Source organism: Mobula hypostoma, chromosome 4, assembly GCF_963921235.1.
Source record: "Mobula hypostoma chromosome 4, sMobHyp1.1, whole genome shotgun sequence".
NCBI classification, from domain to species: Eukaryota; Metazoa; Chordata; class Chondrichthyes; order Myliobatiformes; family Myliobatidae; genus Mobula; species Mobula hypostoma.
The window spans coordinates 17474240-17501076 of NC_086100.1; the positions used below are offsets into that span (position 1 = coordinate 17474240).

The window sequence follows — 26837 nt, forward strand, 5'->3', positions numbered from 1 at the left end:
ACCTAATGAAGTATAGCTACTGTTGTGCCTTCTTTATAATTGCATCAATATGTTGGGCCCAGGATAGATTCTCGGAGATGTTGGCACCCGGGAACTTCAAAGTTCAGAGTAAATTTATTATTACATATTTGCCACCACATACAACTCTCAGATTCATTTTCTTGTAGGCATACTCAATAAGTCCATAATAGAATAATAACCATAATAGAATCAATAAAAGACCACATCAATGTGGGAATCCGATTAGCATGCAAAAGACTAGTAAACTGAGCGAATACAAAGACTTTCTGAAGGCCTCAGAGACTGAAATCACAGGATCATAGGGAGCTTTGGGAGTTCGTGATGGTTCCTCCAAGTTTTTATAGTCAAAGCAAGCATAGAAGGCGTTGAGTTTATCTGGAAGCAAAGCCCTGTTGTCACCCATGTCTCTTGATTTAACTTTATAAGAGATCATAGCGTTCAAGCCCTGCCACAAATATGGAGTAACCTTCGTTGATTCAGGTTTAGCGTGGAATTGCCACTTCGCCCGTGAGATGGCTTTCCGGAGATCGTAGCTGGACCTCTTGCAACTTTCTTGGTCACCAGTCTTGAATGCCTCTGATCTGGCCCTCAGCAGATTGTGGATCTTATTGTTCATCCAAGGCTTCTGCTTGGAGCAACCTGAAACCGCTCACCCTTTCCACTGCTGATCCCTCGATGAGAACTGATGTGTGTTCCCCTGACCTCCCCTTCCTGAAGTCCACAGTCAATTCCTCATTCTTACTGACGTTGAGTGCAAGGTCGTCACTGTGACATCATTCAACCAGCTGATCTATCTCCTCACCATCATCTGAGATTCTGCCAACAGTAGTGATGACATTTGCAAATTTATAGACACAAACAACAGGAATTCTGCAGATGCTGGAAATTCAAGCAACGCACATCAAAGTTGCTGGTGAATTCCTGCACGCATGCTGAGCTCGTTGACTTTATTAACTTTGCCTCCAACTTTCACCCTGCCCTCAAGTTTACCTGCTCCATTTCCGACACCTCCCTCCCCTTTCTAGATCTTTCTGTCTCTGTCTCTGGAGACAGCTTATCCACTGATGTCTACTATAAGCCTACTGACTCTCACAGCTATCTGGACTATTTCTCTTCTCACCCTGTCTCTTGCAAAAACACCATCCCCTTCTCGCAATTCCTCCGTCTCCGCCGCATCTGCTCTCAGGATGAGGCTTTTCATTCTAGGACGAGGGAGATGTCTTCCTTTTTTAAAGAAAGGGGCTTCCCTTCCTCCACTATCAACTCTGCTCTCAAACGCATCTCCCCCATTTCACGTACATCTGCTCTCACTCCATCCTCCCGCCACCCCACTAGGAATAGGGTTCCCCTTGTCCTCACCTACCACTCCACCAGCCTCCAGGTCCAACATATTATTCTCCGTAACTTCCGCCACCTCCAACGGGATCCCACCACTAAGCACATCTTTCCCTCCCCACCTCTCTCTGCTTTCCGCAGGGATCGCTCCCTACGCGACTCCCTTGTCCATTCGTCCCCCCCATCCCTCCCCATTGATCTCCCTCCTGGCACTTATCCGTGTAAGCGGAACAAGTGCTACACATGCCCTTACATTTCCTCCCTTACCAGCATTCAGGGCCCCAGACAGTCCTTCCAGGTGAGGCGACACTTCACCTGTGAGTCGGCTGGGGTGATATACTGCGTCCGGTGCTCCCAATGTGGCCTTCTATATATTGGCAAGACCCGACGCAGACTGGGAGACTGCTTTGCTGAAAACCTACACTCTGTCCGCCAGAGAAAGCAGGATCTCCCAGTGGCCACACATTTTAATTCCACATCCCATTCCCATTCTGACATGTCTATCCACGGCCTCCTCTACTGTAAAGATGAAGCCACACTCAGGTTGGATGAACAACACCTTATATTCTGTCTGGGTAGCCTCCAATCTGATGGCATGAACATCGACTTCTCTAACTTCCGCTAATGCCCCACCTCCCCCTCGTACCCCATCCGTTATTTATTTTTATACACACCTTCTTTCTCTCACTCTCCTTTTTCTCCCTCTGTCCCTCTGAATATACCCCTTGCCCTTCCTCTGGGTTCCCCCACCCCTTGTCTTTCTCCCCGGACCTCCTGTCCCATGATCCTCTCATATCCCCTTTGCCAATCACCTGTCCAGCTCTTGGCTCCATCCCTCCCCCTCCTGTCTTCTCCCATCATTTTGGATCTCTCCTTCCCCCTCCCACTTTCAAATCTCTTACTAACTCTTCCTTCAGTTAGTCCTGACGAAGGGTCTCGACCTGAAACGTCGATTGTACCTCTTCCTAGAGATGCTGCCTGGCCTGCTGCGTTCACCAGCAACTTTGATGTGTGTTGCAAATTTGTAGATTGTGTTTGAGCTGTGCCTGGCCACACAGTAAATGAGTGTAGAGAGAGTAGAGCAACGGCCTGAACATGCATCTTTGAGGTGCCATAGTTTTGATTTCCAGTGAGGGGGAGATGTTATTCCTGATCTAATGTTAATCCTATTTATTCACAGAGGAATTTTAAAAGTATTGTATGTAGCCCTCAAAATATTGCCGTGTTTCACTGGTGCCATCTTGCAGAACTCATCAGAAACCCCCACTACCCAAGATATGCTCTCCTTTCACTGCTGCCATCAGGAGGAAGGTACAGGAGGCTCAGGACTCACACTACCAGGTTCAGCAAACAGTTATTACCCCTCAGCCATCAAGGTCTTGAACCAAAGGGGATAACTTCACTCAACTTCACTTACCCCATCATTGAAATGTTTCCACAACCTATATGGACTCACTTTCGAGAACTCTTCATCTCATGTTCTCAATATTTATTGCACATTTATTATTATTATTTCTTTCTTTTTGTATTTGCACAGTTTGTGTCTTTTGCACAGTGGTTGAATGCCCGAGTTGGCGCAGTTTTTCATTGATTCTATTGTGGTTATTATTCTGCTGTGGATTTATTGAGCATGCCCACAAGAAAATGATGTGTGTTGTTGTGTTTTACTATTTATTGTTATGTTTATTATTTAGTGTTGCGCTTGTTATGTTATGATTGCACTGCCCCTGAGAAACACTGTCTCATTCTGCCCTGCAGAGCTGATGTATGGTTAGAATGACAATAAAGTTTTTTGAATCTCTGAATCTTGAATCTTGAATCTTCGGGTGGTATATAGTGAGATAATGTACTTTGATAATAAATGTACTTTGAACTTTGATTTATGACCTATATGTTGATCCTACTTTGTATTTTTCCCACACAATTCCCCCCCCCCCCCCCAATTCAACTGCTCACCTTCTCCTCTGGGGCAGTTTACTATGGCCAGTTAACTCAGTCTTTTGGTTGTGAGTGGAAACTGAAGAAACCCATATGGTTATAGGAAGATCTCCACACAGATACCACTTGAGATCAGGAATGACCACCATAAGGCATTGATCGCCATATGGCATAGGAGAGGAATTAGACCATTTTTCCTATTGTGACAGCTTCACCATTCAATCATGATCAATTTATTTGCACTCTTGGGTATACTAAAATGGGGGTTGATAGGTTCTTGATTAGTAAGGGAATCAAATGTTATGGGGAGAAGGCAGGAGAATGAGGTTGAGAAAGCTAATAAGTCAACTATGATGGATTAACTGAGAAAACTTGATGGCCTGAATGGCCTAATTCTACACCTACTATATGCCTTATGGTCTAATGGTCTTAGATTTGTTTTTCACTGACTTCACCATGGAGTTTAATGCAGTTGTCCATCAGAATACAAGGGTGTCCCTTTGGAACAGAGATGAGAAGAAATTTCTTCAGCTGGAGGGTGGTGAATCTGTGGAATTCATTGCCACAGACTGTTTGGAGGCTAAGACATGGTGGAAGATAGGTACTAGATTAGTAAGGATGTTATAGGTTACAGGGAGAAGGCAGGAGAATGGGATTGAGAGGGTTAATAAATTAGCCATAATGGAGAGGCCTAATTCTGCTCCTATGTCTTATGGCTTTATGGTCTATGGTCTCTTAACCCAATTTTCCTGCCTGTTCTCTCTGTCATCTTTGATGTCATTACTAATCAAGAACCTAGAAACAGTTAAACTAGGTGACTTAGTTTAACTTTACTCAGTGTTAGCTGGCAGCATGGTAGCATGATGGTTAGTATAACACTTTACAATGCAGTTTGAACCAGTCCGGCCATTCTCCTCTGACCGCTCTCATTAACAATGCATTTCCGCCCACAGAAATGTCACTCTCTGGATGTTTTTTTTTGTTTTTTTTCACCATTCCTTATAAATTCCGAAGTCTGTTGTGCATGAAAATCCCAGCAGTTTCTGATGTACTCAAGCCACCCTATCTGGCACCAATATTCATTCCACAATCAAAGTCACTTAGATCACATCTCTCGCTCTCGCTCTCGCTCTCACCCTCACCCCCCCCACCCCCATCCCCGTCCCCGTCCCCGTCCCCGTCCCCGTCCCCGTCCCCGTCCCCGTCCCCGTCAATGTTTGGTCTGAACAGCAACTGAACCACTTGACCATGTCCACATGCTTTTATGTATTGAGTTGCTGCCACATGATTGGCTGATTGGATATTTGCATTAATGAGCAGGTGTGCCTAATAAAGTGGCCACTGAGTGTATGTTCTTCATCCTGTTATTGTTTTCCCTTGTACGACCTCAATGTACTGATGTGATGAAATGATCTGTACACGTGACAATAATAACGCCAATTAAACCAACGACTGTAGAAGCGATAGTACTGATCTATTTTGGAAATAAGATTCTAAATAAGACATTTTTTTTAAACAAGCAACTCTTGCAACCCGGGTCTCCCTCTTTGCAGGATATAGAGTGAATTCAGAAGGACTCCAGTAAGAATGAGGAAAGCTCTTTATTCCGGGTCATTGGTCCAATCACATTAAAAACGAACTAGGACAGGCAGGGGGCAGGACTGAAGAGACATTATCACGTTACACGAGAGAGGTTTCTCGATGAAATCTGAAACCCTTTTGTTGTTCCCCTGTGACCGTTCGCAATATCTTGTGGGCAATTAGCGACTGCAACTGGTTTTGGAAGCCTTTATCCAGCCACAGGCATAGTTTTGCTCTATTCATCAGGAGCGTTTAATTGGTTAACCATCCTCTCTCCCTGGAAATACTGTTTGTCAAAAATGTGCTTCCAGTGACAGAAGGGGACTCGAAGTCGCGGTTTAGTGCGAGACAGCAAGTTGGGAAGTTTTCAAACGAGGGGAAGGATGGCCAACAGACAAAAGAGGGTGATTTTCTGCGGAGGGGCTCTGTTGAGCTTTGCTTCTGCCGTGACGGCACTCGTGGCGCTTGGGACTCACTTCTGGGTCGAAGGCTCCTTGTTGTGCAGGACCGGGGTGCAACTGGTCAATGCCTCGGGAGCAGAACTGCACAAATTCATCGGGGCCATCCACTACGGCATTTTCCACGGCCAGAGGCTCCGACAATGTGGTCTCGGCGGAAGAAGCTTTCAAATCACCTGTGAGTATATACGGTAGCGATCGCCCTGTCCGGCGCAAATTCCATCCTTTATCTTTTTTGACAATTGTCTTACCGCAGAAGTGCTTTAATACATATATATCACAAAAAAAGAAAACCTGTGGATCTTTTCATGTCGATATTTAGAGAAAATATTTCTGCAGTTTTCAATGGGGAAAAGCACTGCAATTCCCATTCTTATATATAAATTAGTTCAAAGTAAATTATACCAGCAGAGTATATACGATGTCACCATTTCCAGCCCTGAGATTCATTTTCCTGCGGGCATACTCAGCAAATCTATAGAATAGTAACTATAACAAGATCAATGAAAGATCAACCAGAGTGCAGAAGACAGCAAACTGTGCAAATGCAAACATAAATACATAGCAATAAATGGCAAAATGTGATAAAGAACATACACTTATTGTAATTTGTAGTTTTTAAAATTATGATGTGTTGCACTCTAGTGCTAACGAAAAACAACTAATTTTACGATATATGCCAGAAATATTAAACTTGATTCTGAAAATATTAAAAATACTCAACTCTCGTTAGATAGAGATAAGGAATTTTGATTAAAATTTAAGATACTAAGTGCAATGATCAGTCTCGGAATATCTTTCTCCAAGAAGGATGCAGACACAAGAGGCAAAATATGATGCATCAGGACGATTTATTTTGGGATCAATATAAAAGATCTGGAATTAGGCATTTAAACAGATTGTGTGCATTCAAGGTGAAGGTGATATAAATTCAAAGGAGATATGTGAGAAGTTTTTTGTACACAGCGTGGTGGATGCATGAATGGGCTGCCTGGCGTGGTAGTGGAGGCGGAAGGATCAAAGGTGATTAAGAGGCTCTTAAATGGGTGTAAAAACGTGCAGAGGATGGAGGGATATGGACCTTGTGGAGTCAGAAGGAATTAATTTAGTCAGGCATTTAATTACTAGCTTAAAAAGAATGAAGGAAGATCTCATTGAGACCTCTTGTATGTTGAACGGCTGAGATAGAGTGGACCTGGAGAGGATCTATAGTGACGGAGTCTAGGCCCAGAGGGTGCAGCCTCAGAATAAAAGAACATCTCTTTATTCCAGAAATGAGAAAGAATTTCTTTAGCCGGAGGGTGGTGAATCTGTGGAATTGATTGCCACAGATGTGCCAAGTTTTTGGATACATTTAAAGTGGAGGTTGATCGGTTTGTAATTAGTCAAGGTGTCAAAGGCTATGAGAAGAAGGCAGATGAATGGGGTTGGGAGGGAAAATAAATCAGCTATGAGCTATGATCGAAAGCCAGTATAGACTTAACCAGTCAAATAGCCGAATTCTGCTCCTACAGTAGAATTCTGGTCTTAAACCAACCAGAACAACCCTAATCCGACCTAAACAATGGAACACTATGCATCATCTCTTGCACTGTCATAGACCTGTCTCTGATTGTGTCCTTTTTTTACTAATGTCTTGATTGTGCACAACCCTTTTTTCTCTCTTCACTGCATTTCAAATGTAAGTGTAATTTATATTCCACGTGTTGTGTCTGTGAATGCTGCTACAAATTTTATTTCGTTTGTACACTCTCCTTGTGCACATGACCTTAAACTGGATTAGAGTTGAACCGTAAACACAAGAGGGTCTGCAGATGCTGGAAATTCAGAGCAACACACACAAAATGCTGGAGGGACTCAGCAGGTCAGGCAGCATCAATGGAGAGGGATAAACAGTCAGCAGTTTACACCGAGACTCTTCACCAGGACTGGAAAGGTCCTGCTGTGTACTTTGCTTTACAGAAACATGGCTATCCCCACCATTTTGGACACAGAGCTGCAGCCCAATGGCTTCACCATTCGCTGTAAAGACAGGACAGCTCAGTCTTTTAAAGGCAGAAGGGGCGGTGTATGCTTTTTAATCAACTCATCGTGGTACACAGATGTGGTGATTCTGTCTCAGTCCTGCTCACTTGACCTGGTACACCTAGCGGTCAAATGCTGTCATTTTTATCTGCTGGGGGAGTTTTCTGCCGTCACCCTGGTTGCAGTTTACTTTCCACTTCAGGCCAACGTCAGGCAGGCACTGAGGAGCTCAGCTCCGGAGCCAGCAAGGATTAAGTAGTGTACCCTGATGCCCTCCCTATCAGTGTGGGGGATTTCAACCAGGCCGGCTTGAAGAAGTCTCTGAACAACTACCACCAACATATCACCCGAGGAGCTAGAGGAGCCAACACACTCGACTTCTGTTACACCACCATCAAGAATGCTTACCTGCCAACTCACACCCACACTTTGGAAAGTCCGATCATCTGGCTGGACTTCTCCCAGCGTATAGGCAGCGATGGTGGTGGAGGCGGATACAACAGGATCTTTTAAGAGACTCTTTGGTACATAGAGCTTAGAAAAATAAAGGGCTGTGCGGCAGGGAAATTCTGGGCAGTTTCTGGAGCAGGCTACATGATCGGCACAACACTGTGGGCGAAAGGCCCTGTAGTGTGCTGTAGATTTCTGTGTTTCTATGTTTTCTATGAAATGTTTCAGGGGAACATGAGGGGAGACTTCCTCACTCAGGGGGTGGTGACGGTGTGGAACAAGCTGTCAGCTCAAGTGGTGGATGTGATTTCAATTTCAACATTTAAGAGAGCTTTGGATAGGTACTTGGATGAGTGGCGTATGGAAGGCTATGGTCTGGGTGCAGGTCGATGGGACGAGGCAGTTTAAATGGTTTGGCGCAGACTAGATGGGCCGAAGGGCCTGTTTCTATGACTCTGACTCTAACAACAGGACAAAACAAGTTAACAACAGCAAATCAATCCCCTTCCCCACATACACGTCAACATTATATATATATATATATATATATATACACACACACACACACACGTGTAAAAACCGTGGTGTGAATGCTGTTCTTCTTCTGTAAAGTCAACCCAACAGGAGACAATTCATATTAAAATATCATTGTAATAGAGTCACTGTACAAATAGTGTCCAAGACTAACATTCAACACCAATCAAGTTCTATTGCCCACACGGACTTCCTTATGAGAATAGGTTGAGTGAACTCAGCCTTTTCTCCTTGGAGCGACGGAGGATGAGAGGTGACCTGATAGAGGTGTACAAGTTAATGAGAGGCATTGATCGTGTGGATAGTCAGAGGCTTTTTCCCAGGGCTGAAATGGCTCGCATGACAGGGCATAGTTTTAAGGTGCTTGGAAGTAGGTACAGAGGAGATGTCAGGGATAAGTTTTTTTGCGGAGAGTGGTGAGTGTGTGGAATGGGCTGCCGGCGGCGGTGGTGGAGGCAGAAACAATAGGGTCTTTTAAGAGACTCCTGGATGGATACACGGAGCTTAGAAAAATAGAGGGCTATGGGTAAGCCTAGGTAGTTCTAAGGTAGGGACATGTTCGGCACAGGGCCTGTACTGTGCTGTAGATTTTCTATGTTTCAACTTAATGAGAATACAGATGATGCCTCTGTACAAAAACAGCTTTTTCATGGTCCATTGTAAAGGGACCATAAGCTTGTGCTGTGGATAACTTACTTATGCTGGTTGCCATGTTGTGTACTTAATAGTTCAGTAATATTTGTGTAATCTTATATAATCATTCTTATTCATTTAAATAATTTGTTACGGGTTATATGTGAAAATACATGAATTGCATGTCATCTACTGGACTCTCTGACGGTGGTGTCTGAAAAGAGGATGCTGTCTAAGTTGCATGCCATCTTGGACAATGTCTCGCATCCACTACATAATGTACTGGTTGGGCACAGGAGTACATTCAGCCAGAGACTCATTCCACCGAGATGCAACACTGAGCGTCATAGGAAGTCATTCCTGCCTGTGGCCATCAAACTTTACAACTCCTCCCTTGGAGGGTCGGACACCCTGAGCCAATAGGCTGGTCCTGGAATTATTTCCTAGCATAATTTACATATTACTATTTAACTATTTATGGTTTTATTACTATTTATTATTTATGGTGCAACTGTAATGAAAACCAATTTCCCCCGGGATCAATAAAGTATGACTATGACTATCACGTTACCACGTGACATGTGTGCTCCACGCTTAAAGTAAGGTACAAACTAAGACTCACATTTTGGATTCTCCATCTTTTCCTTTTAATTAGGTTAATGTTTTGAAGTTACAAAGCATAACAGCTCGGATTTGCATCCCTATCTCCTGAACCTACAATATGCTCTGATTCCGTCAACTACAGTAGCACCCGTTTCCCCTATTGTATGACTACATGGTGCACAGACCTATCTTCCTGTGCTCTTTCTAATCCTGGCTGGCAACTCAGCACTGAGTTACAAGCAGATTGTTTTGTAGACAAAGCCATTGCACCAATTAGATGTCCAGCAAACATCAGGAACTGAATTCACACGTGGATCTACACTATATAGAAGATAGAACATAGAGCAGTACAGCACAGGAATGGGCACTTTGTTCTCCCACAATGTTGTGCCGAAGTAGCTTAAAAACAAATCAAAAACACCCAAACACTAATCCCTCCAACCTACACAAAGTCCAAATCCCTCCACTGTCCTCACATTCATGTGCCTATCCAAAAGTCTCTTAAAGTCTCGAATATATTTACCTCTGCCACCATACCAGGCATCGCATTCCAGGCATCCACGACTCTGAGTGAAAAAACTTACTCCTCTCGCCTGCAATGCATGCCCTGTAGTAGTAGACATTTTGATCCTGGGAAAACACTGTCCACTCTGTCTGTGCCTCTCATAGTCTTATAAACCTCTATCACATCTCCCCTCAGCCTCTGGCACTGCAAAGGAAACAGCCCAAGTTTATCCAGACGTAATTTCTCTTCTGTTTTTGGTTGGTGTTTACAGGAATTAAAATCGACATGGGTGAGGTTGTCCAAAAGGTACCATTTCTGTGTTGTTAATTTCTATGAATATGAATATAACTGTATACTCACTTTAGCAGAACCACAAGAACTTATGCAGTGTTACACACAGAGAAAATGCTGGAGAAACTCAGCAGGTCAGGCAGCATCCATGGTCCACACGCCTCTCCTATCGGATTCCTTCTTCTCTCGCCCTTTACCTTTTTCACCTATCGCTCCCCAGCTTCTCACTTCATCCCCTCCCCCACCCACCCACCTTCCCGCTCACCTGGTCTCACCAATCACCTTCCACCTTATCCTCCTTCCCCCTTCCCCACCTCCTTATTCTGGCTTCCTATCCCTTTCCTTTCCTTTCCAGTCCCGTTGAAGGGTCGTGGTCTGAAATGTCAACTCTTTATTCCTTTCCAGAGATGCTGCCTAACGTGCTTACTTCAACAATTCAAATTTGCAATTCCTCAATCAATAAGGACAATTCCTTTGAATAAAAACAGCTTTCAATTAAAGTCCCATTGACAGCTGCTATATTGCATCATTAAGTTAGGAGAATAATTGAGGAAAGGGGTGGTTTACAAAGTACAAATTTCCGTGAATTGAAGCAGCCAAATGGGCTTTTGAATTGCATTGAACATGCCAAGCAAACGTTCATGGGTCATTAAAATTCCTATCACCCGGGATAGTTATTCCCTTTGGAGTGATGTAGTGCTTCAGGCAATAAAGGGTAAGAGAAACGAGATGCAGAATTTACAGCCCACAGTTTTATCCCTAGGGTAAGCTCTATGGTTTACAATGAACAAGAAACTTCACTCAAAATTTATGAATTGGTTAACTACAGTCCCAGAGGAAATCAGGGGGTTATGTAGGGCACATGTATGCAGTCCTGATCAGTCCAATCATTCTGAGCTAGTGCAGACTGAATGTTTTGAATTATTTCATCCAGAACGAAACATAGACATCAAGAATAAAACATTTTAACCAAAAAATGACTCTTTTTATAAGCTTTAGTTGTAAAGATACATTTCTAGAAGAGATTTTCAAATGATAATACTATTGCATTTACACTCAGTGGCAACTTTATTTGGTATCCCTTCCTAGTACTCGGTCCCCTTTGCCCCCAAAACAGCCTGAATTCTTTGTGACTTGGATTTTACAAGGTGATGGAAACATTCCTTAGAGATTCTGGTCCGTGATCACTTGATAGTATCATGCATTACACCACCAGCACCAATATAAATTATCGGCACAAGGCATAAGGTAGGGTGGATCCATAGATTCATGTTTACACCAAATTCTGACCATACCAGCTGCATGTCACAGTTTCGAAAATGACATCCATCAGACCAGGCAATACCTTTCCAATCTTCACCAGTCCTGTTTCGAGGAGCCTGTGCTCGCCGAGGCTGATAGGAGTGGAACTCAGTGTGGCCTTCTGCTGCTGTAGACCATCCACTACAAGGTTCAATGTGATGTGCTCTTTTGCACACCATTGTTGTAACGTGGTTAGTTTTTATTGTTGCTTTCCTGTCAGCTTGAACCAGTCTGGCCATTCCCCCGTGACCTCTCTCATTAACAAGGTGTTTTTGCCCACAGAACTAACACACACTGTATGTTTTTTGTTTCTCGCACCATTCTCTGTAAACTCTAGAGCAGGGGTTCTCAACCTTTTTTATACCATGAATCCCTGCCATTAACCAAGGGGTCTATGAACACCAGGTCGGAAACCCTTGGTCGAGAGACTGTTGTGTGTGGAAAATCCCAGGAGATCAGCACTTTCTGAGATACTCAAAGCACCCCATCTGGCACCAACAATCATTCCACAGCCAAAGTTACTTAGATCACATTTCTTCCCCATTCGGATATTTGCTCTGAACAACAACTGAACCTCTTGACCATGTCTGCATGCTTTTATGTACTGAGTCATTGCCACATGATTGGCTGAATAGATATTTGCATTAACAACCAGATGTACAAGTGTACCTAATAAGCTGGTGGCTGATTGTATATAGCACTGCATTAGCTCTTCAGATGGCTTTGAATAATAGTCAATTAAGTAAAAAATAGTCTTTATTTTACACACCGGACTCTCTCCGAAATAGCAACCGATGACGAACAGTAAATCTTTTCCCACAGTGACTTCCAGGAAATCTGAGGTCTACTTGAAACAATAGAAGATATAAAAGCAGTACTATTTATTATTGTTACCCATGGATTTGACTTGGATTTAATTAAATTCTTATTCTAAGTGTGTTTGAAACCTGGTTAGAAGACATTTGGAATATCCAGTCCATTTCTGGTCACCTCAATATAAGAAGGGTGTGGAAGCTTGAGAGAAGGTACCAAGATGCTGCTTAGACTAGAGGGTGATATTTCCAATTATATTAAACCTGATTCTGATGTCTTATGAGGATAGGTCAAGCAAGTGAGGGCCTTTCTCTTTGGAGCAAAGGAGGATGAAAAGTGACTTGATAGAGGTGTTTAAAATGATAAGAGGCATGGATAGAGCGGACAGCCCAAAACTTTTTCCCAGGATGGAAATGGCTGTGGGGTACATGGGGATACCTTAAGGTGATTGGAGGAAAGTATGGGGGGAAGTCAGAAGTAATTTCTTTACACAGGGAGTAGTGGATGCATGGAACACCCTGCCAGGTGTAATGGTAAAGTCAGGTACATTAAGGGTATTTAAGAAAATCTTAGATAGGCATGTAGGTAATTTAAAAATGGAGGGCCATGGGGGAGGGAAATGTTGGATTGATTTTAGAGTATGTTCGAAGGTCAGCACAACACTATGGGCCAAAAGACCTGTACTGTGTTGTAATGGTCTATGTTTAAAAAGTCTGTGACAGTGCTGTTCCTCCCCAATCCTGCACTTTTGCATCAGTATATATTTATTACTCAAGTATTGCACGGGACAAAATGTCTTATGCTCCAACTTAGAGGCAAGAGAATGCCAAGTAAATCAAGCTGCCTTTATTCCTAAATAATGCCATTTTCCATTACAACATCCAACAAGATTATGGACATCCCTGGCATTTGTAACTCTCCCACCTAACACGACAGAATACCTCAGGTATTTAGAAACACTTCTAACACATCTTTTTTATGTTGAATTGAGACCAATTGAAATTTATACCAAATTGGCTCTATCATCTTATCTCAAAAGCAGATGAAGCAAAGCAGATTAACATGTAATGTTGTACATCTTCCCCCCCCCCCCCCATCTTCTGCAGCAGAGACATTTCACACTGGGAAACATGATTTCCTCGCTTTAAAATGACAATTTTTTTAAGGTAATACATGCATGTTAATTCAGAATTAGAGAATCCAGAATTAATATTTCATTGTGCTGTCATTCTAAGCTGGAACCCAGGGCTGGCAACATCAGAGGAACAAGTTCTGAACATCCATCAATGTCCATCGATCTACACTATTTAGTCACAGATGCATCGGAGGGCAGATGCGGAGCTGTTATCGCACAGTAACTGCTCATAAAACTTGTCTATAAGGGGCGGCATGGTAGTGTAGTGGTTAGCACAATCGCTTTACGGCAATAGCTGATCAGGGTTCGATTCCTACCATTCTCTGTAAGGAGTTTGTATGTGCCCCCTGTGACTGCATGGGTTTCCTCCAGATGCTCTGCTTTCCTCCCACACTCCAAGGACATACGGGTTAGGGTTAGTAAGTTGTGGGCATGCTATGTTGATTCTGGAGGCGTTGCAACTCTTGCAGGGCTGCCCCCAGCACAATCTTCACCGATCTGATTTGGCGCAAATGACGCATTTCACTGTATGATTCGAAGTACGTATGACAACAAGAGCTAACCTTTATCTTCATCTGTAATCCCTCGTGGCTGCATAGAAAGATTTTGCGGTTATTGTTTCAACTAAAGCTGGTTTTGTTACAAAAGATTGGATTCATAAGATGAAAAGTTTCAGCAGCAAACATTAATAATATGTTAATAAGATATTTATTATACATTTACATGTATTTACTTTAGATAGCTTGCGGGTGTTTCACTTATAAAGAACGGGAAGATCGCAATCTCCCTTATTTGTTCTGTAATCTATTAACATTCTCAGTTTGTACACAGTGCTAGTTCACATTGGATTCTCAAAATATTTCTCTCAAACTGATTTCACATAAACCGTTTCAAAAACAGTACATCTTTATTGCAGACATGCAGAAAACACAGTACATTTGATCGACAGTTAGACCTGTCCTCCTTTAATCTCCATTGCTGTGTTTGATTTGCCATTCATAGTGTGTGTTCGTTTGCAGATTGAAATACAGCCCAGATACTCACCATCTGCATAATGGCATTCGGTGAGACTGACATGACTTGTGAATAAGGTTGAGTTCATTAAAATAATTAATGGGGAGGTTTAGTTGGATTTTTGACAAGCAGATTTCTCTGAGACAATACAAATAGATGAAGTGTGGTATTTCACAAATCACCGTGGTAATGTCCCTACTACTAATGAGTTTAGATGGGGCTTGTTTAAAAATAAAGACTTGCATTTAGATTTCAGCTTTTGCATGCCTCCTAGAACATCCCAAAGGTATTTACAGTCTGTGAGTTTTGAAGCACAGTTGCCTCGCTAACCTTTTGAGCCAGCCAATTTGGACACAGAAAGCTTCCACGACCTGTATTGTAAGTGTATATCAAGTCATTGGGCAGATTTAAAGAGGAATGGCAGCCCACACTCTGGACCAAATTCTCCTCCTAAGTTTTATAAGACATAGAAGCAGAATTAAACTATTCAGCCCATTCCGTCATGGCTGATTTATTATCCCCTCAACCTCATTCCCCTGCCTTCTCCCTGTAACCTTTGATGCCCTGACTAATCAAGAAAATATCAATCTCCACTGGCCTCCACAGCCATCTGTGGCAATGAATTGAGAATCGGAATCAAAATCAGATTTATTATCACCAGCATGTGTCATGAAATTTGTTAACTTAGCAGCAGCAGTTCAATGCAATGCATAATATAGAAGAAGAAGAAAAAATAATGATAAATAAAGTAAATCAGTATACGTATATTGAATAGATTAAAAATCGTGCAAGAAATAGAAATAATATATATTTTTAAAAATTAGATGGCAGAGGGGAAGAAGCAGTTCCTGAATCGCTGAGTGTGTGTCTTCAGGCTTCTGTATCTCCTACCCGATGGTAACAGTGAGAAAAGGGCATGCCCTGGGTGCTAGAGATCCTTAATAATGGACGCTGCCTTTCTGAGACACCGCCACTTGAAGATATCCTGGGTACTTTGTAGGCTAGTACCCAAGATGGAGCCGACTAAATTTACAACCCTCTGCAGCATCTTTTGGATCCTGTGCAGTAGCCACCCCACCCCCCTCCATACCAGACAGTGATGCAGCCTGTCAGAATGCTCTCCATGGTACATCTATAGAAGTTTTTGAGTGCATTTATTGACATACCAAATCTTTTCAAACTCCTAATGACGTATAGTCGCTGCCTTCAACACACACAGATTCTCCAGCCTCAGATAAAGCATTTCCTCCTCATCTCTGTTCTAACTGAAGGTCCCTCTATTCTGAGACTGTGCCCTTTGGTCCTAGACTCTTCCACTATTAGAAACATCCTCTCCACAACCACTCTCTCTCTGGGCCTTTCAATGTTCGATGGGTTTCAATGAGATCACCCCTCATATGGTCTTCTGTGTATTGCCATGATAGTGGCACGTTCTGTATTAGAAATTCTAAAACAATCCTGCAGATCTTGGAAATCTGAAATTCAACAGTATCAGCAAGTCAAGCAACATCTGTGTGGAGAGAAACAAAATTCATGCCATTAGTGAAAAGGTCATCGTCCTGAAGTTTAATGCAGTTTGACTCTAGAAATGCTGTCTGACCTGCTGAGTATTTCAATCAATTTTTATCTGCTTTTATTGATTTTTTTTTTCAGAGCAATAAATGCTAGCCAGGATTTGCTTTATTTGTCACAAGTACATTGAAATGGAAAGTGAAATGCGTTGTTTTCATCAAGTCAAATTAGCAAGGATTGCGCTGGGCAGACCACAAGTGTCACTATGCTTCTGGTGCCAACGTACCATGCCCACAACGGTTACACTGCCATGGCGCCGCGTAGGAGAGCAACAAATGACCTGCTGGAGTCGAGCAGCATCTGTTGTGGGAAAATGAATTGTTGGTGCATTGGGCTGAAATCCTGCAGCAGTACAAGTGGGGAGTTTGGGAAATCTCCCTGTACTTCCTTAGAGACTGCCAGGGGATCTTTTACAGCCATTCCAGAGTGCAAGCACCTCAAATGAAAGATGGCTTCTCCAATGCGGCAGAGCTCCCTTACAGGGAGGAATCTTTATGCTTTGGGTTACAAAGTAGGACAAAGCAGGATTTCCTACCTCAGCATCAGGTCTCCTATCAGCTCAGGCAGCGATGACACAAAAAAAGCACAGAAGATTTGTGGAAACGAAATGGAAGCAAATATTATCATAAAGTTAAGATAGAAACAAGTTAGAACTGACAGTTCCTTGAGAAGACCAGATTGAGCAGGTGTTTTAACGTAAGACAGCCAAATACCAGGAGTTGGTAGAACAATGCCAGAGACAGGGGAGGAGGGCACGATGCAAACCTGTAGAAGTGGGGTGTAAAGGTTTTGCTGGCTACTCGCTGTGTAGAACCGACTCTCCTTGTCATTATGGAGGCTGCAAATAAAAGAGCCATCAGGGCCACCAGAGAGGCTGCTGAGCAAGTCTCCGGGTGGCAATGGATCAGGAGGTGTGACCCATGGACCAGTGCTGCTGAGGCACAAGCCAGGGCCTGATCAGCCCTGGTTAGGTCGCCGGGACGAGAGCATCTGATGTTAAAAGACCCGAAACACTCGCTGACCCCAGCTTACATCACTGATGATACATTCAAGGGTCTATCTGTTAATCTGAAGTTTTAAGGAAACGTTTTCCAGTTTACATTAACCTATTGATACAAACAATCATTTCAACTAGATGTACACACATAAATTATACTGTGTCCACATAGGTAAGAAAGTGTATGGGGGATAATTTTAACTTTGAGCAATACACAGAATAGGAAATGTCAAACATTCCAACATAGACTTCATTTGTGAGATAGGAGAGGCAAACCTAGTCTCCAGAAGGAAACATCTTGATTCAAAGGAAGTACTAGGCTCAACTTCCTCATAGAGTTGGCTGCAGTGAAAAGGAACATATATTTTAGAAGTATTCTTGTCTCTAGTTCCTCTGAGCTCTGTCCTTTTAATAAGACAAGCTGTTTTTGTTCAGCTGTTCACTATTATAGTATTAGGTTTAAAAATGTACCTGCACTGGGTTTGCAGGGTGAACACAAGGTACCATACAGCATGATAACATGGGGGCACGGTACTGTAGGGGTTAGCATAACACTATTATGGCACCAGCAACCCAGGTTCAATTCCACCGCTGTCTGGAGGGAGTTTTACATTCCCCCTGTGGGTTTCGTGCAGACGCTCCAGTGTTCTCCCACTTTCCAAAGACATACGGATTCATGGGTTAATTGGCCACAAGGGTGGGATTGGGTGTGGCGGGTCCATCGAGGCGGAAGGGCCCATTATCTCTAAATAAAATAAAATCTCCCCACAGGAAGGCAACAGTAAATACCACTTGTCAAGTGCTTGTGTGTGGAGACACAAGAGACTCTACAGATGTTGGAACCTGAAAGAAGATAAAAACAAATCGGTGAAGGAAATCAGAATCATGATCAGCCTTAATATCACTGGCCTATGTCATGAAATTTGTTTGTTATGCAGCAGCAGTTTATAATAATGAAAACGGTGACTTACAGTAAGGGAGAAGAGAAGAAAGCCCTTAACTCTGAGTGGAGTCATTGGGACGCCATCGTGATGGCATTTTTTTTTTAGCAGGCTTTCTTATTTTTACGAGGCCAAGTTGCTAGCTCGACGCTCAGCCCAGCACGGATGGAAAGCGTGCAAGGGAGCCGGCTGGATTCGAACTCAGGAGCCTTCGCTCTAAAGTCCGGCGCTGATGCCACTACGCCACCAGCCAGCCCCTTACTGTAAGAAGTATATGAATAAAATAGTTAAATAATTAGTGCAAAAAAGGTAGTGCAGTAGCTCCCATCCCCATACCAGACACAGCCAGTTAGAATGCAGTCCACGGTACATCTATAGAAATTTGCGAGTGTCTTTGGTGACGTATCGACTCTCCTCAAACTCCTAATTAAATATAGCTGCCGTTGTGTCTTCATTGTAAATTGAACACCCAGGAATTTGAATTGAACTCAGCAGTTCAAGCAGTATCTGAGGGTTGGGTTGGGGAAGGAATTCTCTGTGTTTTGTGTCTAATGGAAAGTCTCAAACCAAAGTATCAGCAGTTTTTATCCAACCTCAGAAACTGCTCGAGCCACTGAGTTCCTCCAGTAGTTTGGTTTTTGCTAATAAATGGGGGTTAGCAGGGATGGGTATTTGATGATCAGCATTGACAATGTGGGCTGAATGGCCTGTTACTATACTGGGTAACTCTGACCATCCACAGCCAAAATGATGGGTTGATGCTGCAACTTTGCAGACAGTAATTCCTGTTCTTTCTTGGCTTAATGAAGAAACCAACATAGAACAGAGAGGAGTACAGCAAGCTCAGGCATTTTGGCCCACAACGTTGTACTGACCTTTTAACCTACTCCAAGTTCAATCCAACATTTACCTATTGCATAGCTCTCCATTTTTCTTTCAACCATGGTGCCTATCTAAAGGTCTTTTAAATGTCCCTAATATATCTGCCACCCCTGGCAGTGCATTCCACAAACTTACCACTCTCTGTATAAAATAAAACATCTGATATCCCCCAATACTTTCTTTCAATCACCTTAAAGTTGCATCCTTTCATATTAGTCATTTCTGCCCTTGGGGGAAAAAACGGTGAGAGCTAAACACACTGCCTAAGCTTCTTATAGTCTTGTACACGTCTATCAAGTCACCTTTCATCCTCCTTCACTGCAATGAAAAAAGGCGGTATCTCACTCAACCTGTCCTCATGCTCTGTAGTCCAGTCAGCGGCCTGGTAAATCTCTGCTGCACCCGGCAAACAGCAAATTGAATGTGGGGCTGAGTTCACTCAGCGGGCAAAGGGAAATCGGTGAAGTTCCACTCTCAACTTTAATGCAAGCCACCAAGTTCCCCTCTCCTCTGAAAAATTGGAAGGATAATTCACTGGATAAGATGGCAGTCTTTCTACAATACGCTTTCATTTTAAAAAGAGCCATATGTCATGGTTAATTAAGGGTGATGGTATATGCTGTTGCTCTGGGTCACCGGTTCATCTCTAAAGGGCACCTTCTCTTAAAGGGAAAGATTGCAATTATCTTTAAATGTATATTGTCGGCAAAGGAGGAACGAGTTGAGGGCGATCAATGACAATCCACTTCCTGCAGGTGATTGGGCTGGTAGTTATTCCTCGTCATTAACAAATGTTCAGAAATTATTGATGATTCGTTGGTGTGTGGAGCCTGTTAGTTCCAACTTGTGTAGCTTCTTACAGTTTACATCGAACAGAGAAGAATACAGAACAGTACAGGCCCTCTAGCCTTTTAACCTACTCAAAGTTCAATCTCACCCTTCCCTTCCGCAGAGCCCTCCATTTTTCTATCATCCGTGTGCTTACCTCATCACCATCATCATTATGTGCTGTGTCGTATGACGTGGGCGATTATGATCTTTGACCATCTGTGTTCCTGAAAGAAATTTTCTACAGAAGTGGTTTTCCATTGCCTTCTACTGGGCAGTGTCTTTACAAGATGGGTGACCCCATTAGATTAGATTAGATTAGATTATGAGGACACGCAGTCCTCTTTTATTGTCTTTTGTAATGCATGCATTAAGAAATGATACAATGTTTCTCCAGAATGATATCACAGAAACACAAGACAGATTATCAACACTCTTTAGAGATTGCCTGCCTGGTGTCAGTGGTCGCATAACCAGGAATTGTGACATGCACCAGCTGCTCATATGACCATCCACCACCTGCTCCCGTGGCTTCACGTGACCCTGATTGTGTGGGGGGGTGGAGGGAAGGGGTTAAGCGGGTGTTACACCTTGCCCAAGGGCGACCTGCAGGCTAGCAGAGGGGAGGAGCACCTTGTAGCTCCTTTGGAAGAGATATGTACGCACTCTGTCACTCCAGCCTATCTAAGAGACTCTTCGATGTCCCTAATGCATCTGCCTCTACCACCACCTCTGGCAGTGCGATCCATGTACTGACCACTCTGTTTTTTAAAAAAAATACTACCTCTAACATCCCGCCTTATCTTAACTCAAATCACCTTCAAATTATTGCACCCTCCTATTAGGCATTTCCACCTTGGGGGGAGAAAGAGCTAGCTTCCTACTCTACCTATGCCTCTTAACATCTTGTATACCTGTATCAAGTCTCCTTTCATCCTCCGCTTTATTATTTGATAATAAATTTAGTTTGAACTTTGATTCTTGTGCTCTCTGGTCGAGATTCTCGTGCTGTTGAAAACATCCTCTCCACATCCACTCTGTTTAGGCCTTTCACTATTTGGTAAGTTTCAACAAGATCCCCCTCATTCTTATAAACCCCAGCGAGGACAGACCCAGAGCCATCAGGCATTCCTCATGGTTTAACCCTTTCATTCCTGTGATCAGTTTTGGTCCTCTTACCTAAAATGAGGGATATAATAGAATCGGAGGCAGTCCAAAATAAATTCACCTCGCCAATTCCTGAGAATTATCCGATTAAGAGAAGCTAAACAAGTTGCGGTCTGTGTTGTTTGGAGTATAGAAGAATGAATATAGAACAGTACAACACGGTACAGGCCCTTCGGCCTACAATGTTTTGATGTCCTGGGTAGGTCAGTAGTCAAGTGTAGTTTTTGTGTTGTTTTATGTAGTTCAGTGTAGTTTTTGTATTGTTTCATGTAGCACCATGGTCCTGAAAAAACATTGTTTCGTTTTTACTGTGTACTGTACCAACAGTTATGGTCGAAATGACAATAAAAAGTGACTTTAAAAACGCAAACACAAGGAAATCTGCAGATGCTGGAAATTCAAGCAACACGCACAAAAAATGCTGGTGAATGCAGCAGGCCAGGCGGCATCTATAGGAAGAGGTACAGTCGACATTTCGGGCCAAGACCCTTTGTCAGGACTATTCTTTCAGTTAGTCCTGACGAAGGGTCTTGGCCCGAAACGTCGACTGTACCTCTTCCTATAGATGCCGCCTGGCCTGCTGCATTCACCAGCATTTTTTGTGTGTGTTGATAAAAAGTGACTTGGCTTGATGTCTTTTTTTTATCTATTCTATGATCAATCTAACCTTGCCTTCCTATATAGTCCATACTCCTCCATTTTCATTCATCCATATTCTGATCCAGGAATCTCTGAAACGTCCCTAATGCATCTGCCTCTACCACCAATCCCATCAGTGAATTCCAGGCAGCCACCACTCAATGTTAAGGTAAAACTCAGCTGCTGTTCAGAATAAACATCAGAATGGGGAAGAGATTTGATATAAGTGATTTTGACCATGGAATAATTGCTGGTGCCAGACAGGGTGGTTTGAGTATCTCAGAAACTATAGACCTCTTGGGATTTTCACACACAACAGTCTCTACAGAGAATGGTGCAAAAAAACAGAAAAAAAACGACAGAGCGGTAGTTCTGTGAGCGAAAATGTCCTTTTAATGAGAGAGGACAGAGGAGAATGGCCAGACTGGTTCAAGCTGACAGGAAGGCGACAGTAAATCAAATAACCACATGTTACAACAGTGGTGTGCAGAAGAGCATCTCTGAACACACTATGTGTTGAACCAGTCTGGGCACAGCAGCAGAAGACCATGAACGTACACTCAGTGGACACTTTATTAGCTGCAGGAGGTACCTCATAAAGTGGCCACTGGCTGTAGTTACAAGGTAAGGCGCTTGTCATTCAACAGAAAGGTGTGTAAAAGCTGCTTTCAGTGGATGGTAAATCTCAGGAGGTTTCTACCCCTGTGTGTTGTGGAGGCCAATTCATTAGAAGTATATAAAGTGGTGGTCAGTAACTTTTGGAAGGATCAAGGAACAGAGGAATATAGTGAACTGATGCAGGATCTCAGCTCTTCCACAGAAGCTGTCTGACTTACTGGATACCAATAAAGACAAATGAAACAACGGTTAGTGAATCCAAATCAGGCTATACACCTGTCCTACAGAGCACCCTGCACCCTGCACTCTTCCCTCCTCTCCCTCCCACGAACTCCCAAGTACCAAGCCTTCCTCACCCCAAGAAGCTCTAGATGATCTTGTGTTATCATGATCGGGAGGCCAGCCAAATAGAAAGACACAATACTTGTGTCTTGACAGGCTGGTCATCCATGGATGGATTGATTGATTGATTTGTCAGATGGTATGACAATATTTATTGTTTCTTTTTGCCCTCAGAAAATTTAATGCTCTATGTAATTGCAGGCATCAAATTCTGTACCTTAGCTTTGACCGCGAGGGTTTCCTCAGGGTGCTCTCTCACAGTCCAAAGATGTACCGGTTAGTAGATTAATTGGTCAAAGTAAATTGTCCTGAGATAAGGTTGTTTCAATTGTTTTTAGTGTTGGGTTGCTGGACAGCATGGCTTATTGGGCTACTGTATTACTGATTACTGTATTAATCAACCAAAAAATAAATGGAACAACGGAGCAGCCTTGATGGGCTGAATGGCCTGATTCAGCTCCTGTGTCTTATGGTCTTGCAGAAAAATTGAATGACTTGCAACTATACAGCACTATGAAGTAGCAGCGATTGGGCTACAATTCCTGCTGCTGTCCGCAGGGAGTTTTACGTACCACCCGTGATCACGTGAGTTTCCTCCCGGTCCGCCAGTTGCCTCTTTCATTCCAAGGACGACTGGACTGGGTAGTAAGTTGTGGGCATGCGATGGCACCAGAAGCATGGCAACACTTGCCGGGTGTCCCCCAGCACACTCTTGGATTCTATTTGTTGTTGATGCTCATGGCACAGGTCGCTGTATGCTTCGAGGTACATATTTCAAATAAAGATAGTCTTTCCTCTTTATAAAGAAATAAATGCTGAATTACATTTAGTTAGTGGCTTTCATGATCTCAGATCCATACAAAGCAGTCAGTAAAGGAAAGTTATTTTAATCCAAGTTCATTAATGCCTTTGCTGGCAAATATATGGTGATTTAGATTTACTCAATTCTTTAACACCATCTTCCAATATTATTATATTCTGTTACCAACCTAGATTAAGTAGCAGGTCACAGGAATGGAGCTGGGATGCTATTGTAGCCCATCCACTTCAAGGTTCAACGTAAACACAAAATAATCTGCAGATGCTGGGGTCAAAGCAACACTCACAACACGCTGGAGGAACTCAGCAGGTCAGGCAGCATCCGTGGAAAAGATCGGTCGACGGAGTGTTCTGGCCCAGAACGTTGACCCATTTTTTTTCCACAGATGCTGCCGGACCTGAGCCCCTCCAGCGTGTTGTGAGTGTTGCGTCAAGGTTCAACGTGCTGTGCACTGAAAGATGCTGTTCTGCACACCACTGTTGTAACATGTGGATATTTGATATCCGTCAGCTTGAACCAATCTGGCCATTCTCCTTCGAACTCTCTCATTAGCAAAGCATTATCAGCCACAGAACCACAGCTCACTGCATGTTTTTCTGTTTCTCGCACAGTCCTCTCTAAACTCTAGAGACAGTTGTACGTGAAAATCCCAGGAGATCAGCAGTTTCTGAGATACCCAAACCAACCCGACAACCACCAACAATCATTCCGCGGTCAAAGTCACTTCGATCAAACTTTTTCCCCATTCTGATGTTTGGTCTGAATAACAACCATACCCCTTGACCATGTCTGCATGCTTTTATGCATTGAGCTGCTGCCACAAGATTGGCCGATTTGCTTTAACAAGCAGGTGTACCTAATAAAGTGGCCACCGAGATTCTGCTTTCCCCTATCTCCTTCACCTGATGTATTCCCAAATTGAATGAATTTATCAAATACATACACTTTAGCTAACCAACACTTACACGGAGAGCTTACAATCTAACTGCAGGTACAGTTTATTGGTTTGGGACTACACATGTCACGCATTCAGTAGCCATGAAGAAAGCTGATTGAGCCTGACAGATGCTTTGCAGATAGGAGACATGCATCACAGTCCTTGTGGTGCAGGGTAACAAACTGTGAGTTGCTAAACGGTGGCTGTAAATTGAAGCAAATTGCTTCTTCTGTTTAATGTTGCTAACACCATACCAGCTCCCACCAAGCTGTGAATCAGCAGTAACCTTTGTATAAAATTTCACAGACAGAATCTGCCATGCTGGGATTATATACAGTGGATTAGGACCCATCAGGATGAGTACATTTTGGCCCCATTAAGTGATTGCAACAATTTGCTAGTTTCATTGAAATAGTTAAAAAGATATAAAAAAAAGACAAGTTACAATCTAACTGAGTAAGAAATTATGCATTAAAAGAAATACAGGACAAATTAGAACTTCCAATAGTACTACAGTACTATAAAATTGTGTATTTGTTCCTAATAGTTATCGACGGAGGAATTAATTCAATGTATTCAGTGAATAAAATCAGTGCAGACACCTGGTGTAGATAATGGACTGCCTTTCCTACAGTGCATTCTCCAAATTTTCGTTCTCATTGTTACATTCAAGATGATTGTCGATACCTTCACATTCTTCATAATTCTTGTGGAAGTGGTGAAATTGTTTCTTTTTCACTCCCAGCCATTTCTGGCATCTCTAAGCCTGAGTGCTTGAAACTACAGTGAACAAAACATTCTGATTTGTCTTGCTGCTTATTTCTCGCCAACTATTAGTGACAAAAATCAGTGCTTTTTAACACAAACACACCCAGCTGACACTATTTAAAAACTGTTCACTCTAAGCAAGGTATAGTGTCTAATAGCCACACAGTGCACACCTCTGACACTGGTTAGAAACTTTAGCAACAGCCTCCTGTTCCAATTAAGCAGTATGATATCCCAAATAAATGAATGAAATACCAGCTACTTTCTCAATTAGTTTTTGCTCTTTCAGAGTTGACCTAAATGGTGGCTGCCCCAATTAGCTGATGGTCAAATTATCTGGAATCCACTGTACTTGGGAAAATTGCTTAAGAAGTTGACTTTACAGATTATTTTTAAAAGGTAAGATTAAGAATTAAGTTTAGTTTTAACTGTACATCCGAACATGCAAGCATACAGTGAAATGAGCCATTTGCGCCAAATCAAATCAAAGATTGTGACGGGGCAGCCCACAAGTGTTACCGTGCTTCCAGTGCCAAATAGCACGTCCATAACCCACAAACTCTAATCCATGTGTCTTTAGAACGTGGGAGGAAACTAGAGCACACAGAGGAAACCCACATCATCACAGGGAGACCCCAGCCAGTGATGGTTGGCCCTGAAAAGTGGACAAACGACTACGCTGTTGTGCTATGGAAGGAATGAATTGTGCTGTGGTTAATTAGTTGTGTCTTCATCTTACAAATATTCCGATAAAAACCCTTTGCTCAAAAGCTATAGCTTGATTGCATACTGAACCATTCTGCAATGTGACGACTTGAATCCCTAACTGATGCCAAGGCACCTTCAGAAGTGTGTACAGTGACAATCCATCTTGTGGATTCGATGAGCTCTTCATCAATCGCTGTACCAGGCCAGTGACGACTCAGAGGGGAAACAGTCCTGATGTTCTTTGCACTTTTGAAGAAAGGTAGGAAAAGATCTAATTCCAGATCTATGAAATGTTGGCAACACACATCAAAGTTACTGCCTGGCCTGCTGCATTCACCAGCAACTTTGATGTGTGTTGCTTGAATTTCCAGTATCTGCAGAATTCCTTGTGTTTACGTCTATTAAATGTTATTCAGATTCCTCACTTGAGATATCAATCAATGAAAGACTGAGCTCTCTTCTGAGCTGTATGTTTTTTTTCCCCCTAAAGGCAAACCTGCTGCTGGAGGTGAGAGATTTTGAAGGTCGGGCTTCTACTGAGCTTGTCTGATGTCAGAAATGATTGCAGAAGTCTGAAGAGAATAGGACATTATCTGATCAAGATGGCGCTGAGTTACAGTCTCAGTCGAGGTCGCAGCACAGATTTAGTTGTAAGGTTCGTAGGGATGGTTTTGGGTACAGAGGGGGAGTTAGAGGTCAGGTTAGGGTTCAGAGGCAGGGATATGGGGGAAACCAGCACTCTGTGTTCAAGGCCAGCAACCCAGATGTGGGACATCCATGGTCGGATGTTAGGCTGACAGACCATCGTGCGTGAGGGCTGGTGGCCCCCTCATGGTCAGCAGGCTCCAGAATCGGAGCTCTGGGCAGGCAGGAGGAACAAGGGTTGGTGACCCCCTAGTTACACAAATTGGCAAGACCAGAGTTCAAGGCCCAGTGTTCGGGTCCCATCATCGGCAAGTCCAGAGTTCGGGTTCCTCATT

At 43.0% G+C, this 26837-nt stretch overlaps 1 protein-coding gene across 1 annotated transcript in view; it reads left to right on the plus strand.

Moving 5' to 3' along the window:
- Positions 1-5132: 5132 nt before the first annotated feature.
- Positions 5133-26837, plus strand: part of clrn1 (clarin 1) — a 42933-nt gene continuing 21228 nt past the window's right edge. The window contains exon 1 of the mRNA XM_063044813.1: positions 5133-5511. Within this exon, the coding sequence (XP_062900883.1) occupies positions 5259-5511 (253 nt within the window). The 5' untranslated portion in view covers positions 5133-5258. The remainder of the gene's footprint in view (positions 5512-26837) is intronic.